Genomic DNA, 15,303 nt, shown 5'->3' with positions numbered 1-15,303 from the left:
AACCTGTTTTACTGCTCCAGTTCTTGGAAGGCTAACGTGGTGGAACCTCTTTTAGGCTTGCATACAAACTGGGGAAGAATAGTGTGCATTATAGGAAATAGTGATCAGTACAGAATCCCACAGATTGTTGATGCTAAGTGATATTGTCTCATTGGTAATTTGTTAGCCGCTAATATTATGTAGAGACCTAGAGGCCAGAGTTTGATGTCTCTGTGTAATTCCAAGTCCATTCTTTTTGCCTTGCTTATTCAACAGGAGTGTGATCAAGTTCATGTGGAGGACGTGGCAGCTGACGACAATGGACAAGACTTGACGTAATATATTTTAAATTTTACATTTCAGTTTTAAGTCTTGTACTTGCTTGTGCATTAATGTGCTGTGACATAATGTTGTGGTTAAAATTGATAGCTGTCTAGACTGGTTGTTCACATTTTCCCCCCTTTCTTACTTTAAAAAAAGTTTTGAACTTGTTCACACAAAGGGTAGTGGAAATCTGGACCTCTTTCCCCCCCCCCCGAAAAAGATCTTGAGGCTAGCTTGGGGGGTGGCATCAAGTGAAAATTTCAAAACTGAGATTGATGGATTTTTGTTAGGCAAGTGTGTTAAGGGTTTTGGAACCAAGGCAGCCAATAAAGCTAAGATACAGATCCAGCATGATCTAAATGGCTAAACTCCTGTTACCATGAACTGCATAATTTTGTGTACACTTTGTTTGAGTAGTTTTTTTCTACATTTGAACAATATCTTTTAAGAAGCTATTTTAACTTTTTGATTTAGTAACTACAACTTCGCTACTGATGGTTTTCATGGATCAGTGTCTGGTTCGAGCCTTTCCTCAGGAGCTGGTGTACAGGGAGGTATTGATTGGATGAGAAAGCTGGCCTTTCGATATCGACGTGTGAAAGAAATGTACAACACATACAGTACAAATGTTGGAGGTAAGCTTCTTGGAACAAAATTGTGAGTAGCCACCTTGAGAATTATTTTTCCACTCAGCAACAATATTGGTAAAGGGGCTAAGAAAAGTGAGGAAGTGTCACTTATTATTTCAACAGAGCTACTCAATCCGGCCAAGAGGGATTCCTTACAGCAGTTAAGAGCTGATGTAGAAGTTTTAACTGACTCCTGGCTAGCAACTGCATTGAAATCACTATTGCTAATTCAGTCAAGGTAACTGAATTGATTCACAATATACATAAAACATTTTGGATTTTTGTTGACAATGTTGATTTTATATTCTGTATACTGCATCTGAACAGTGCTCTGGTATTCAGATCAAAGCCTATTCAAATTCATCATGTTCAGATTTGCAGGACTCTGTGGAAGCATGCTTAAGGGATAAACTGAAAGGACAATTTGCTGACTTTGCATCCTTGGGAAGCCTTGCCTGCTAGAAATGCAAATTGAGAATTTGAGCATGTGCTGCATATAATTTTCCATCTATTATTTTAACTGAAAATTGACAGAACTCTGGCTGTAAATGAGATTAATTTGAAGCGCTCAATCTAGTTTCTAGAAGGCAATGGACCTCCAGTCCAAAACTATGCATGTTTAAGCACTAATGACTTTACTTGAGGAGAGCTTAAGGATGGCTGACATGAAAATTGAAGAAATTTCAAATTGTACAAGATGTTGAAGCTGGTGGCCAAAATGGCAAAATTATCCCTTTCCTTAACATTGACTTCTTCAGCTTGGTAACCACAAAATAGATAAAAGGTGGGGGACATGTACATTTGAAAAATTAAATGAGTCTTTGAGGTTTGAGTCTTTGTTTTTTTATTCCAGAAGAAACTGTGTTAACATCCTGGTCACTACAACACAACTAGTTCCAGCTTTGGCTAAAGTATTGCTGTATGGACTAGGTGAAATTTTCCCTATTGAAAACATTTACAGTGCTACAAAAATAGGTAAGGGATTTGTTTTCAATTTTATTTTTCAGTTATTGTCTTTGGGTGATTTCCTACTAGATAATTGAATGCAGCCTCACTGGTAAAGCTAGCTGGGCAATATTTTGAAATTTCACGCATTGTGTTGTAAACTAAGCCTTTTCAATATAAAGTGGCATTGATGTAGTCTCATGATATTCTGATGGAAATTCAAATCATGCTTCCAAGTAACCTCTATGTAGAACATTAAGGGCGTCACTGTTGTGCAGTGGTGAGAGTTGCACTAGGCTGTTCAAATTCTTGCAGCTGGTCATGGTACAACCTTGGGTAGAACTCTGGAAAAACATCCATCTGTATATTCTTGGCTTGCAATATTGTAAGGTGGAGGGAAAAGAATCTCAATAAGGTTTGAGTGTCAGCTTGTGTGGATTTTATTCTGTTTTGCAGTAACCTGTCCTATTAGTGACTCCTATATTTAGTTTTTCACATGACCCTATATTTTCAAGATCTGTCATTATATGTTCTTTGGCCTCCTTGTTTCGAGAGACAATGGGTAAGCGTCTGGAGGTGGTCAGTGGTGTGTGGAGCAGCGCCTGGAGTGTCATTATATAACTGTCCTTTATTACTATGTTCTGGAATAAGTTTTGTAGTTAACTAACTCGTCAACACATTTGTATGATTATCCCAACCAGCTGATATGTTTCAAAGTATTACTGACTAAATCTTTCATCACGTAATTCTTGTCTTGTAGATGCTGTTAGAATAAGTTTTGATAGTTATGACATTCTCTCTGTTGCTTTTGTCTGCTCCGGTGAAGTTTATTTTTTCTCTTTTTTTCATTTTGTTAGTTGTAAAGTTCTTAGTGAATTGGAACAAGTTCATTCAAAAAGAAAATCTAATAGTGGAGAGCGTTATTTAAATAAGCTACTGCTGGCGATGAAAATAGCAGTCTTTTACAGGGTATTTTGTTCAGACTTGCATGTAGATTCATTTTGATATCAAATAATTCAACAGAGGGAGCACTCATTGGAACGCAGTTCATATCTGGACCTTGAATTTGAATCTAGCTCCGACCACTGGATATCTTGGACAGCTGCTAAAAACCTCAATGAGTTTGACCAATCTTAACATGGCCCCTGATGTGCATGAATTCATGCCCAAAACTGTCTGGGATGTCTGATATGGAAAATGGAAACCTAACACTATTGCAGTAGAGTTTTCTATTCTAATGCCTTATACTGGCTGAGCCAGGGTGAGTCACTTGACAGTTGCTGTCGTGCCAGTTAAGTTCTCATGTACTGCTGTATTTGAGTCATAGGAAGCCAAAGTCCCTGTTATGTACAGCCCATGATACTTGGGTGATGTATGTTACATCTACTGGTGCACTGACTGTTGGCTCAGTGGCCAGGTATAAAGCATCTCCCATGTGCAGTGATATGTTGTGCATTGGGTTTTGGAGTGTTGTGGTTGGAGCAATGTTGCTCCAGCATTGGACCACAATCATGGACAGGTTTTGAATCAAAGTGAGGTTCAGTGACACTTCATGTGATGTACACACTGAATTACACCTCAGCATATGTGAATTCAGCAAGTAAATCACAGTACGATAGGAACATAAGGCAGTAGTTAAGGCATGTTAGCATTGTAAAGGGAGCAGTGTTCAGCATTTGACTTGTACTTCAGGCTGGTGTTGGTTGGAAGAAGTGTTCACAGCATGGGCCATTGATTTTTTGCTTCAGAAAAACATTTTAAAAAATGTATTATATGGATTGCATCCAAATTTGGATGAATTTGCCATGTTGAATAGAAAGAGGTTTATTAGGCTCATTTTATTCCATTGAGTGCCTTCATTGTTTAATACCAGTTGGAAAATATACAATCTGTCTACTGGTATTGTACTTTGACTTGCAGCTTCTTTCACAGTGTAATCTATTCTGATTGCTAGTTTAGACTGAAGCAGCATACAGGTTCCAGCTGCCTAAAACACTTTCCTGAGATAGCTTTAAAATCACCACCTGAAGGTTAATGTGAAAAGCAAATCTCAAGAAGAAATATTTGTAATGTTCTACATTGCTGAAGCATTTGACTTTCACAGAATTAATTACATCTGGGGTGGGTAAATGAGGTAGCAGTTCATTGCCAGCAATGTCCCACAGACAGCAATAAGATGAAAGACCAATCCATCTGTTTTTGATGGTGTTACTTGAGAGAGGAATATTAATTGGAAAATTCCCTGCTTCTCATCAAGTGATGTCGAGGGACGGGGTTGGTCTTTTCAACCCCCACCTGAACAAGTAGATCGGAGCCTTTGTTTAACATCTCAACTTCCAATGTTTATAGAGTATGTTGCCAAACTCTATTTTGCTCCTGTGAGATTTTTCAGCAAAGTTTCTCTAGTGCAAATCCATTATTTTATTGGAGGGAAAATTTGTTTTAAACAGTTGGCCTTGAGGGGCAGGTGGAAAGAATTCATGAAGCTTGTGTAAACAAATCCATCTTTGCTGGGCTGGAAAATCACAAGACTTCTTTGTTTTTCAGGCAAAGAAAGCTGTTTTGAGCGCATTGTGTCCAGATTTGGGAAGAAAGTTACATATGTAGTCATTGGAGATGGTCGGGATGAGGAGTATGCAGCTAAACGGGTAAGCTTGATTTGGAACGTTTTGCAGTGAAAGTAAATTGTGCACATTTGGCAAAGGTTTGATACAAAGATAGCAGACATAATTATAACGTGAATAAAGGGACCAGTGCCAGAAATCGCAAAAGGATGTAATAGTTGATTGTGGTTAAGTGTAGCAAAATATTAGCTATGATCATTTGAAAATGTCAATTTTTTTTGGTGGCCAGCAGGATTTGTCTTAAAGTAGGTTTTAGTGATGTTTGCAAACTAGTAGCTTTTTGCATTGGATTGAACCTAATAGATAAAAACAAGGTCAATACTGCTTTCCATAGAACCACACCAGTTTTTAGAGTCAAATCCACTAGAATGCAAAATGCATATTAAATATACATTGCTTGAAAGTCCCATTTTCACCTTTTGTTCATTTGCTGTATTTTAAATTCTGGCAAAGTCTGCTTTATATGTAACCTTCCCCAAACCAGCTGTGCCTTGATGTCCAATATGTGTGAACTTAACACCAACACCTGACTGCAAATTGCTGACTGATGCCTGAAACGATTCCAGTCATCTGCTCCTATTAGTTTGCGAAAATGAAGTCTGAATCTTGATGGTTGGGCATTTCATCAGTTTTCTTGCCTTTTATGTATTTTCTTTTATTCAGGTTTCTCAATAATTAGACCCAGTTGTGATTCAGTTTCTCAGCACCATTTTCTTTTCATTGCATTGTTTCATTTATCTTTTTTCACTTTCCAACAGTTTTTTTCTTAACCTTTTATGTTCTCTGCATGTTTTAATTTTATTAATTGCTCAATTTGTCAGTTTGCATGCATGCTAACTAAATATGCTTCAAACTGAACGCTTTTTTAAAAAAAAGGCATCCTCTTCCCTGAAGTGTGACATTGCCAAAGAAGCATTCATTGAAAAATGAGATGGATGTCTGTTGTGCTTCTTGTAGTGATTTTTTTTTTAAAAATAGGGCTCAAAAGTCAGTTTATTTTCTGGGCATCAGTGAATGAAAAAGAACAAATTTGCATTTACACAGTGTCCTTCATGACCTCAGGATGTCCCAAGGGTACTTCAAAGTTCATTTTGCAGGCATATCAACAAGATCCCACAACAATAACGAATGGTAAAACGAAAAGCAGTAAGCAGGCTCTCAAAGTCATAAGTTTCAAAGTGTACATAGGAAAGAATAAAACCTGCCATAACCTATCCCTAAGGGTTCCTTGCTTAGATTACCTTTTGTCAATATTTCCACTTTCAATTGTGTTAAAATGATATCCCTGGTTGTAATCCAGTCCCACAGAAGAAAACTTTTGTCTATTTAAACGCAACAGTCTTGTTTTCAAGTAATCATGCACTTTTCTGTGCTGATCCCAAGCTGTTGCATGTAACTGATTTCACTGATTTTTGCTATGTATTCTCCATGTACTGTAGTGAATATTTTAAAACTGAATAGTAGCATTGAGTGGAGTGCAAAATTGTTGATTACTGACTTGCTGGGGGTTTTCTGTAGAGACATATCCAAAAAATTATATTTAATTGCATTGCCTACAAACACCTGAAAAGCTGCTTTGTTGTATACTGTACAGAATATTGTTTTTGGGCTTCGAGCATTTTTATTTTCAACAGATAAATTTTAATCCGTTAGCTTTTAATCAACATGCTGCTTATAATTAAATGTCCCCTTTTACTCTAACGTTTGTTAAAGAAAACCTTTATTTCACACAACTAAAAGCAATGTACATGGATTTGCAAGTAAGCATAAATGTGTGCAACATCCCAATTGAAGAAGCCATAGTCTAGCCTAACCATGCAAAAAATACAAGAACAGTAGACTTTGGTTCTGACTGTGTGAATGTTCAAGTCTATCATTAATGCAGAATGATCACATTTGATTTGAGTACTTTAATATTGGGTTATACTGTTAATTGCTGGTACAGTAAACATTTAGAATTCTCCTTTTAGATGTAAAAACACGAAGAGCAGAATACATATTAAACGCACCAAAACAAGTGGTACAGTCAAGATTATGGCTATGATGTTTCATAAAGCTGGGAAATGTTCTTGTTTCACTTGGTACCATGAAAGTGGTCACCAGACAGCAGAACCATATTACCCTTTCCAGCAGAGTTCCTTAAAGAAAAATATGTTTTGTCAGCTTCCCTCATCCACAGGTGGATTATAAGTGCTGTCATTAATTTATTATTGTTTAAATGTTTCAAAATGCACTTAGATTAAAGGTATAGTTCCATCATTGCATCAATGAAGCCGAACTCTGCTGATCATTGTAAATGAATACAATCATTGAGATGCATAATGGAGGTGATTTTGGTATGGGCAAATACTATATTCTAACCAGCAGTAATCATTGAAATCAAAATTCATCTTATCCTTGAATTTCTCAAAACATATGTCTAATTAATATTCATGCTACAACACCAACTAATGCAAGGATTATAATCTAGTCCTGGCAGAGTTTATTTCTTACTGGTTTATTTCTTTTGGATTGCCTGTAAAGAATATAAGCTGACACCCACTCCATGAAATCTTTGACTACGTTTGTATGTTTGCATCTAATTTATTATGAAATTTGTCTGCAACTAGCCCTTCAGAATCGCACTTCCATAAGCCAATGCCCTAAAGAGTAACTTCACAGATTAAAATGTAATGCTGCTTCAGTGTATGTAACCCTTTATGTCTGAAGGTTGATTGCCATCTGCTGGACTTCAATAAAGGATGCAAAACAAAGGTTCAGTTACCAGTTTTACATTGGCAAAATGCACAACTTTTATGTGCATTAAAGGAGGGAGCAAAAAGATAGTAAATACATTTACAGAAGTACACTTTTTCAATTGGTAATCTTTACTCCAATAAAGTTTACTATAATTGTCTTGCAAAGCGTGACTATGGTTCGCTTATTACTTATACTTGATTATATGTACATTCTTAATTCCAGCACAATATGCCATTCTGGAGAATACTGAATAATGGTGATCTGGTGTCATTGTATCAAGCTCTGGAATTGGACTACCTGTAAGCAACTGGAAAGGGACAAGAAGCTAAGCTACTGCAAGTGATGTCATGCACCCTGTTTGAGGATGGACCACTAATTTTGTTCATAGTGATTCTTGTTTAACCCAGGACAAACCAGTTAGGACTGTGGGCAGTTGAACTATGTGAACAATCTGCTTGTTAATATCAGGCATTAACTTAAAAACAAAGACACACGCACTCTTTGCAGGAACACTGGAGGGTTAAATTTACCACCCTTTTTTTAAAAAACAAAAACAAAATACATTCAGATACAACAATTTTTTGAAATGGATGTTAAAAGGAAGAGAAGATCCTGTGCTGAACTATAGTCAAGCAAGTGTCTGCTCCATATTACATGCACTGAAACCTCGACTGGCATTGTATGGAGGTTTTGTGCAAAGCTTTCTTTGGAAACTTTACTGTATAAATGTTCCCAAAAACCCATACTTCAGCATTATCTACAGACCAACCTGGATTCAACAGTGTGTTATACTGGGAAGCTCGGCTGCAGAAATGCATTGGAGATTTATTTGATGAGAAATATAAAGGAGCAGTTCTATCTCTTTTTTTAAAAAAAAAAGCAGACCTTCATTTCAGCTGTGGGTCTTTTTAATTGTAATTTTCTGTAGTTTCTTTTTAAATAAACACCTTTCTCTGGTTGTACACCAATTCTGAATGTTCCCATGGTGATACAGTGCCATTCAGCACCAGATGGAGCCTCAAAAACAGCAGTGAACCTTTCTGGTTTGCTGCTACTTGATGGTAGTAGAGGAGGATCTTGATATTGCATAATCTCTTTCTCTTCCTCTGTTCCTCAAAAATTAAATTGCTTCTTTCTATTTTTCTTTTGTCAGCGACAGAATCACTATATTAGCGATTTTCTGTTTGCTCCACTCGGATTGTTCCTTAGGCATATTTTTACGATATTACAAGTGGACTTTGCTATTACCGTTTTTATAGTCAAACACCACCTAGAAAATATCTGGTTTGAGCAATTTGGATATTTGAGATGCTGGTAATAATGTGTATTAGTTCATCTCTGAATGAATAAAGAGACATAGAAAAACTATAGTTGGCTGGACCTACTGCTGTTTCTTTAAAAATATTTAGATAACTTCTTGTCTCCTGTGATCTTTACAGCAGCTGACCACAAACTGTCCCTTGCCTAATTGTGAAGACTATTTTATTTCTGTTGATGAAAAGACATTGTCTTTTGCCCCATATATAAAAAAAAATTGAGTGTAATATAAACACTTGGTAGCATGACATTTTGGTAAATAAACCACTTTAATGCACCTGGCCTATTTCACTCAAGCCTGATCAGTTAGCACCATCACAATTTATAAACTACAATGTTCAGTTTGTGTCCTTCATTTCTACAGTACCTACTAACATCCATTGTGTTTACACCATGAGTTAGCAAATGTTAAATACTTGTTTTTAAGAAAAATGGCATAGGTACTTGCCTCCCAGAGGCAGAAGTAAGACATGATACTCAGTAGCACAGTTATACAGACACTATTGTTGAATGAATTATGATTTAGCTTGCACTGAGACTTGTTCTATTGAGTGGCCCTTTCAACTAGTCATTCTCTACCTCTTTTGGTTGAAGGACCCCTTTTCAAATGGTTAGTAATGGATCCCCATCTAAATTCTAATGCTATATAACACTCATAATTTGAAAGTGTTGTGTGTAAAGAGTGCTTTAATAATGCTTTTAAGAAAACAGGTATATACTGAGAGATGTCAGTAAAATGAGTGTGCCTGCTTCAGCAGAGTCTGTCTATCCTTGTTGTGATGTCTACCTGATTACCTTCATGCCACTCTCAGCGCTCCTCCATGCATGCTCCTCTCCGAGGTGAGACAGCCAGCTCACTGTGCTGCACGCATGATGGCTTCACTCTGTTCCCACCTCCTGTTTCACATCAATCCTGCCTCCGGCTGTCCCTTGTCTGCTTACCATGGCAACTGACCACTGTGCCTTTGGCAGTCACCTCTATGTAAGGCTGGCTCAGCTCGTACTTGCACATTTCATGTTTCCCCAGTTTGAGGGCCATTGCTGTTGACCGCTATCTATATAAAACATGAAAGTTAATAATGGGTAAAATTGAGTTGAGTGGTCTGCTTAAATATCTTGCCTGTTTTATACAATATTGGGTAGCTGCATAGTCAATATGATGGGCTATAATTTTAGAAATTATAATTTTAGTGGCAACCTAAATTACTGGAATAAGACATTAATTAAAAGGCATGACTGTTTAATTGTAGAATGCTAGTTTAGCTGATTGAGATATCGTTCACAGTCACCTTACTAGATTGTCAATCTAATACCGGTCATCTTCCAATATGGAATGTTAATGCTAAGTAAATACAGATGCTTTACACTCACCCATACTGGTTTTTCTTCCAAGTAGAGCCCCCATCTTTACTCCCTCAGGTTCAAAGGGCGCATATCTGATGCACAATTGGTTTAACCAGATCTGGCTGGACCACATCAAATGCTAAACGGCATTACCCTCTTTCAAAACTGCCCACTACTCCAGGATGAATGGAGAGCAATGGTGACCCCAAGTTTCCCTTCTCTACTACCAACCATTTCATCATCCATTAGAGGCGTGGTAGCTAAATTTGCAGAGATAGGTAGGAAAGTATGTTGTGTAGAGGACGTAAGGAGGTTGCAGACCGATAATAGGATGAGTGAGTGGGCAAAAATCTGGCAGATGGAGTATAATGTTGTGCACTTTGGCAGGAAGAGTAAAAAAGCAGAATATTACTTAAACGGAGATCTACTGCAGAAATCCGAGGTGCAGAGGGATCTAGGTGTTCTAGTGCATGAGTCACAAAAACTTAGTATGCGGATACAGCAAGTAATAACTAAGGCTAATGAAATGCTATCCTTTATTATGAGAGGAATTGAAAATAAAAGTAAGGATGGTATGCTTCAGTTATACAGGGCACTGGTGAGACCACATCTTTTAAACTGTGTGCAGTTTTGGTCTCCTTATTTAAGGATGTAAATATATTGGAGGCGGTTCAAAGGAGGTTTACTAGATTGATACCTGGAATGAGCGGGTTGTTTTATGAGGCAAGGTTGAACAGACTGGGCTTGTCTTCACTGGAGTTTAGAAGAGTGAGGGGAGACTTGATTGAAGATTATAAGATCCTGAATGGTATTGACAAGGTGGATGTGGAAAGGATGTTTCCTCTTGTGGGTGAGTCCAAAACTAGGGGGCACTTTTTTTTTTAAATTCGGGGTCGCCCTTTTAGGACAGAGATGAGAATTCTTTTCTCTCTCGGAGGGTTGTGCGACTTTGGAGTTCTCTACCTCAGAAGGTGGTGGAGGTGGGTTCATTGAATATTTTTAAAGCGGAGGTAGAAAGATTCTTAGGCAAGAGAATCAAAAGTTATTGGGGGTAGATGGGAGTGTGAGACACAGATTAGCCATGATTTTATTGAAATGACAGAGCAGGCTAGAGGTGCCGAATGGCCTACATTTGCTCCTAATTCTTTTGTTTCATCATCCATAAACTTAAGCTCATCCAAAACTCTGCTGCCCTCTTCATCACTTGCACCAAGTTCCATTCACCCGTCATCCCTGTGCGTGCTGACCTACATTGACATCTGGTTTACCAAAGCCTCTTAAAATTATCATCCTCATGTTCAAATCCTCCATGCCTTTGCCCCCTCCCTATCTCTGCAACCTTTTCTAGCCCTACAACCTCTGAAACTCTCCAATTCTGGTCTCTTGTGCACCCCCTATTTATTTTGTCCCACAATTGGCGGCTGTGCCTTCAGCCGTCTAGGCCATAAGCTCTGGGATTCTCTCCTTAAACTTCTGCACTCTTTCCTCCTTTTAAGATACTCTTCAAAACTACCACTTTGACAAATCATTTGGTCACCTGTGCTAACAGCTAGTTTTCAAATTTCGTCTCTTTACGCTCCTGTGAAGTGCTTTGGGATGTCTTACTACAGATGGTGTTCCCCTGCTCTAAACCTGACTTCTCATCTTTCTCTAGTTTCTCTATCTTCCCCCATGCCTTCTCTAAACTTGTGATATCTCTGAGGCACACCTGCTCTCCTGATGTCGCTGACCACCCAACTTCCCTTCTTGGCCTCTATATTTGCTGACATTGTAAATAGTTGTCTATTCTCAGGTATTGTCCTGCTGTTTTTCAGTAGAGCTATAATTACTCCTGCCTCAACCACTGTCCTTGCAAACAACTGCCTCATATCCAAGCTTCCTTTCCTCTCAAGTCCTTGAATGTCATCTCCTAAATTTTCTTTCCTGTCACACCATGCTTGAGTATCTCCAGTCAGGTTTTTATTCTGGCTCCAATTAGCCACATGGCATTCTGTAATACTGGTGCATTTTTCTTCCTCTGCCCTTTTGACACAGTCATCCATAACTATACTCCAATATCTCGACAAGATTTGGGCATGGCTAGCAAGGCCAGCATTTGTTGCCTATCCCGGTTTCGGTGAAAATGAAGCAAAAGTGATAGATGTCTAAGCCAGGATTGTGTGTGACTTGGACAGGGTCACTGAGGTGATCATGTTCCCATGCACCTGCTAACCTTACCATAGGTGGTTGAGGTCGTAAGTTTGAGAGGTGTTGTCGGAAAGCCTTAGTGTGTTGTGGCAGTGTATCCTGTTAATACATTTCCTACCACCAGCACACTGTGGTTGTAGGGGGAGTGGCTGTTTAAGTTAGTGGGTGGGCTGCAGGCAAGAAAATTTTTTATAATAAAAGCAAAATAGTGCAGATGCTGGAAATCTGAAATAAAAACAAAAAATGCTGGAAATAATCAGCAGGTCCGGCAGCATCTGTGGAGAGAGAAGCAGAGTTCTGATGAAAGGTCACTGACCTGAAATGTTAACTCTGCTCTCTCCACAGATGCTGCCAGACCTGCTGAGTATTGTCAGCATTTTTTTGTTTTTATTTAAGAAAATTTTTTGTCCTGGATGATGTCAAGCTTTTGGGTGCTGTTGCAGCTGCACCCATCTAGGCAAGTGGGGAGTATTCTATCACACTCCCACCTTCTGCCTTTGTAGGTGGTTGACAAGTTTTGGGGAATCGAAAATTCCCCTTGCCCTAGCCCTGAACTCATCTTTCTCCATTTCTCTCTTCTAACACCCCTCATGCCCTCTCCAAGCTCATCTTGTCCTCGAGACCCACCTCCTGCTCCCTCGATCCTATATCCACTCAACTGCTCACCACCCAACCTCCCCACTTGGTCCCCACGTTAGCCGATATTGTAAATGGTTCTGTCTCTTCAGTTATTGTCCCTCTATCTCAAATCTGCCATCATCACCCCTCTCAAAAAAAAAACAACCCTTGACCACACTGTCCTTGCAAACTCCCCCCTCTCCAACCTCTTCAAAGTCCATGAGCATATTGTTGCCTCCCAAATCCATACCCACCTTTCCCAGAACTCCATGTTTGAATCCCTCCAATCAGGTTTCCACCCCTGCCACAGTACCGAAATGCTCTTATCAAAAGTCATGTGACATCCTCTGTGACTGTGACAATGGTAGACTATCCCTCAACCTGTCTGCAGCCTTTGACATGGTTGATCACATCATCCACTTCCAATGCCTCTCCATTGTCATCCAACCGGGTGAGACTGCTCTCACCTGGTTCCATTTTTACCTATCTAATTGTAACCAGGATATCAATTACAATGGCTCCTCTTCCTGCTTCTGCACCTTTAAACTTCTGGTGTCCCTGCAGAATCTATCCTTGGCTCCCTCCTATTTCTCATCTACATGCTGCTCCTCTGCGACAAAAGCAGAGTTTTAGTTTTCACATGTATGTTGACGACGTCCAGCTCTACGAAGCCATTGTTTTCAGTCCCCACTCCAAACCCCTAGCTATTGACTCCAGCTCTCTCCCTTGCAACGGTTTGAGACTAAACCAGTCTATTCGCAATCTTGGTGTCATATTTGGCCCCAAGATGAGCTTCTAACTGCATATTTGCATCATCACTATGACCACCTGTTTCCATCTCTGCAAAGCTGTCCGACTTTGCCCCTGTCTCGGCTCAGCTGGGATAGTTCTAGTGGGAAAGGAATTTAGGGAGCAGAATTATTGCGGTGCATTCAGGAGAACTTTTTTGCCCAGTATGTAGCAAGTCCAACAAGAGAGGACTTAGTTTTAAGAAATGAAGATGGGCAGGTGGAAGGAGAGGCAGTGGGAGAGCATTTTGGTGGTAGTGATCATAATTCAGTCAGTTTTAACATAATTATGGAAAAGGACAGAGATAGAACAGGAGTTAGAGTTCTCGATTGAGGCAAGGTCAATTTTACTAAACTGAGGAGTGATTTAGCGAAAGTGGACTGGAAACAGCTACTTGAAGGAAAATCAGTGTCGGAACGGTGGAAGGCATTCAAAAGGGAGATTCAAGGGGTTCAGTGTAAAAGTGCTCTCACAAAGAAAAAAGGGTGAGGCAGCCAAATCTAGAGCCTACAGGTCAAGATTAGGCAGAATAGAAAAGCTTATGGCCGACCGAGAACTCCATACTACAGAAACCCGAGAGTAGTATAGAAAGTGGAGAGGTGAAATCAAAAAGGAAATTAGGAAAGCAAAGAGAGGCCAGGAAAGAATATTGGCAAGCAAAATCAAGGTGAACCCAAAGATGTTTTATTAATACATTAAGAGTAAGAGGATAACTAAGGAGAGAGTAGGGCCCATAAAAGACAAAAAAAGTAACCTATGTGTAGGAGTGGAAGATATTGGTATGATTCTTAATGAATACTTTGTGTCTGTCTTCACAAAATGGGGACGATGCAGATATTGTAGTTAAGGAGGAAGAGTGTTAAGTAATGGATGTGATAAACATAGGGAGAGAGGAAGTTTTAATGGGATTAGCATCCTTGAAAGTTGATGAATCACGAGGGCCAGATTAAATGTATCCTAGGCTGTTAAAAGAAGCAAGAGATGAAATAGCAAAGGGTCTGGCCATCATTTTCCAGTCCTCTCTGGATACAGGTGTGGTGCCAGAGGATTGGAGAATTGCTAATGTTGTACCTCTGTTGAAAAAGGGAGCGAAGGATAGACCGAATAATTACAGGCCAGTCATTCTAACCTCCATAGTGGGCAAATTATTGGAATCTATTCTGAGAGACAGGATAAACTGTCACTTAGAAAGGCACAGGTTAATCAAGGATAGTATGGATTTGTTAAGGGAAGATCTTGTTTGATAAACTTGATTGAATTCTTTGAAGAAGTAACAAGGAAAACAGATGAGGGTAGTGCAGTTGATGTGGTCTATGTGGGTTTTAGACTGGTTTAAAAAAAAGTCTTGCTAAAACCCACATTGGTTCAAAAGGAGTCTGGATATGCACCTCAAGTGCGTAATCTGTCGGGCTACGGATCAAATGCTGGAAGGTGGGATGAGAATAGGTGGATTGTTTTTCGGCCAGCGCAGACATGATTGGCCAAGTGGCCTCTTTCTGTGCCTCAAACTTTCTATGATTCTATCTGCTGAAACCCTCATTCATGCCTTTGTTACCTCTAGACCTGACCATTCCAACACACTTCTGGCTGGTCTCCCTTGAGGTTATCCAAAACTCTGCTGTCCATGTCTTAATTTGCAGCAAGTCGCATTCCCCTATCACCCCTGTGCTCGCTGATGTACATTTGCTCCGTCAAGCAATGTCTTGATATTAAAATTTTTATCCTGGCGTCCCTATCTCTGTAATCTCCTCCAGCCCCACAATCCTCAGATATCTGCGCTCCTCTGTTTCTGGCTTCTTGTGCATCCT

The 15,303-nt window shown here is 39.3% G+C and overlaps 1 protein-coding gene across 10 annotated transcripts in view; it reads left to right on the top strand.

Annotated features, from left to right (window-relative positions):
* Positions 1-8,608, top strand: part of LOC137347274 (eyes absent homolog 3-like) — a 48,805-nt gene extending 40,197 nt beyond the window's left edge. For 9 of the 10 annotated variants that reach the window (XM_068011619.1, XM_068011614.1, XM_068011618.1 and 6 more), the window contains 6 exons: positions 256-314; positions 778-938; positions 1,056-1,170; positions 1,786-1,907; positions 4,425-4,525; positions 7,463-8,608. In XM_068011619.1, the coding sequence (XP_067867720.1) occupies positions 256-314; positions 778-938; positions 1,056-1,170; positions 1,786-1,907; positions 4,425-4,525; positions 7,463-7,543 (639 nt within the window). In that variant the 3' untranslated portion in view covers positions 7,544-8,608. Of the gene's footprint in view, positions 1-255; positions 315-777; positions 939-1,055; positions 1,171-1,785; positions 1,908-4,424; positions 4,526-7,462 lie in introns of those variants that run through there. The other variant, XM_068011621.1, reaches the window with a different exon arrangement.
* Positions 8,609-15,303: the final 6,695 nt, after the last annotated feature.

This window comes from Heterodontus francisci, chromosome 31 (assembly GCF_036365525.1).
Source record: "Heterodontus francisci isolate sHetFra1 chromosome 31, sHetFra1.hap1, whole genome shotgun sequence".
Classification (NCBI taxonomy): Eukaryota; Metazoa; Chordata; class Chondrichthyes; order Heterodontiformes; family Heterodontidae; genus Heterodontus; species Heterodontus francisci.
The sequence above is the reverse complement of the archived record's forward strand: the minus strand, read 5'-3'. Positions and strand labels throughout refer to the sequence as shown.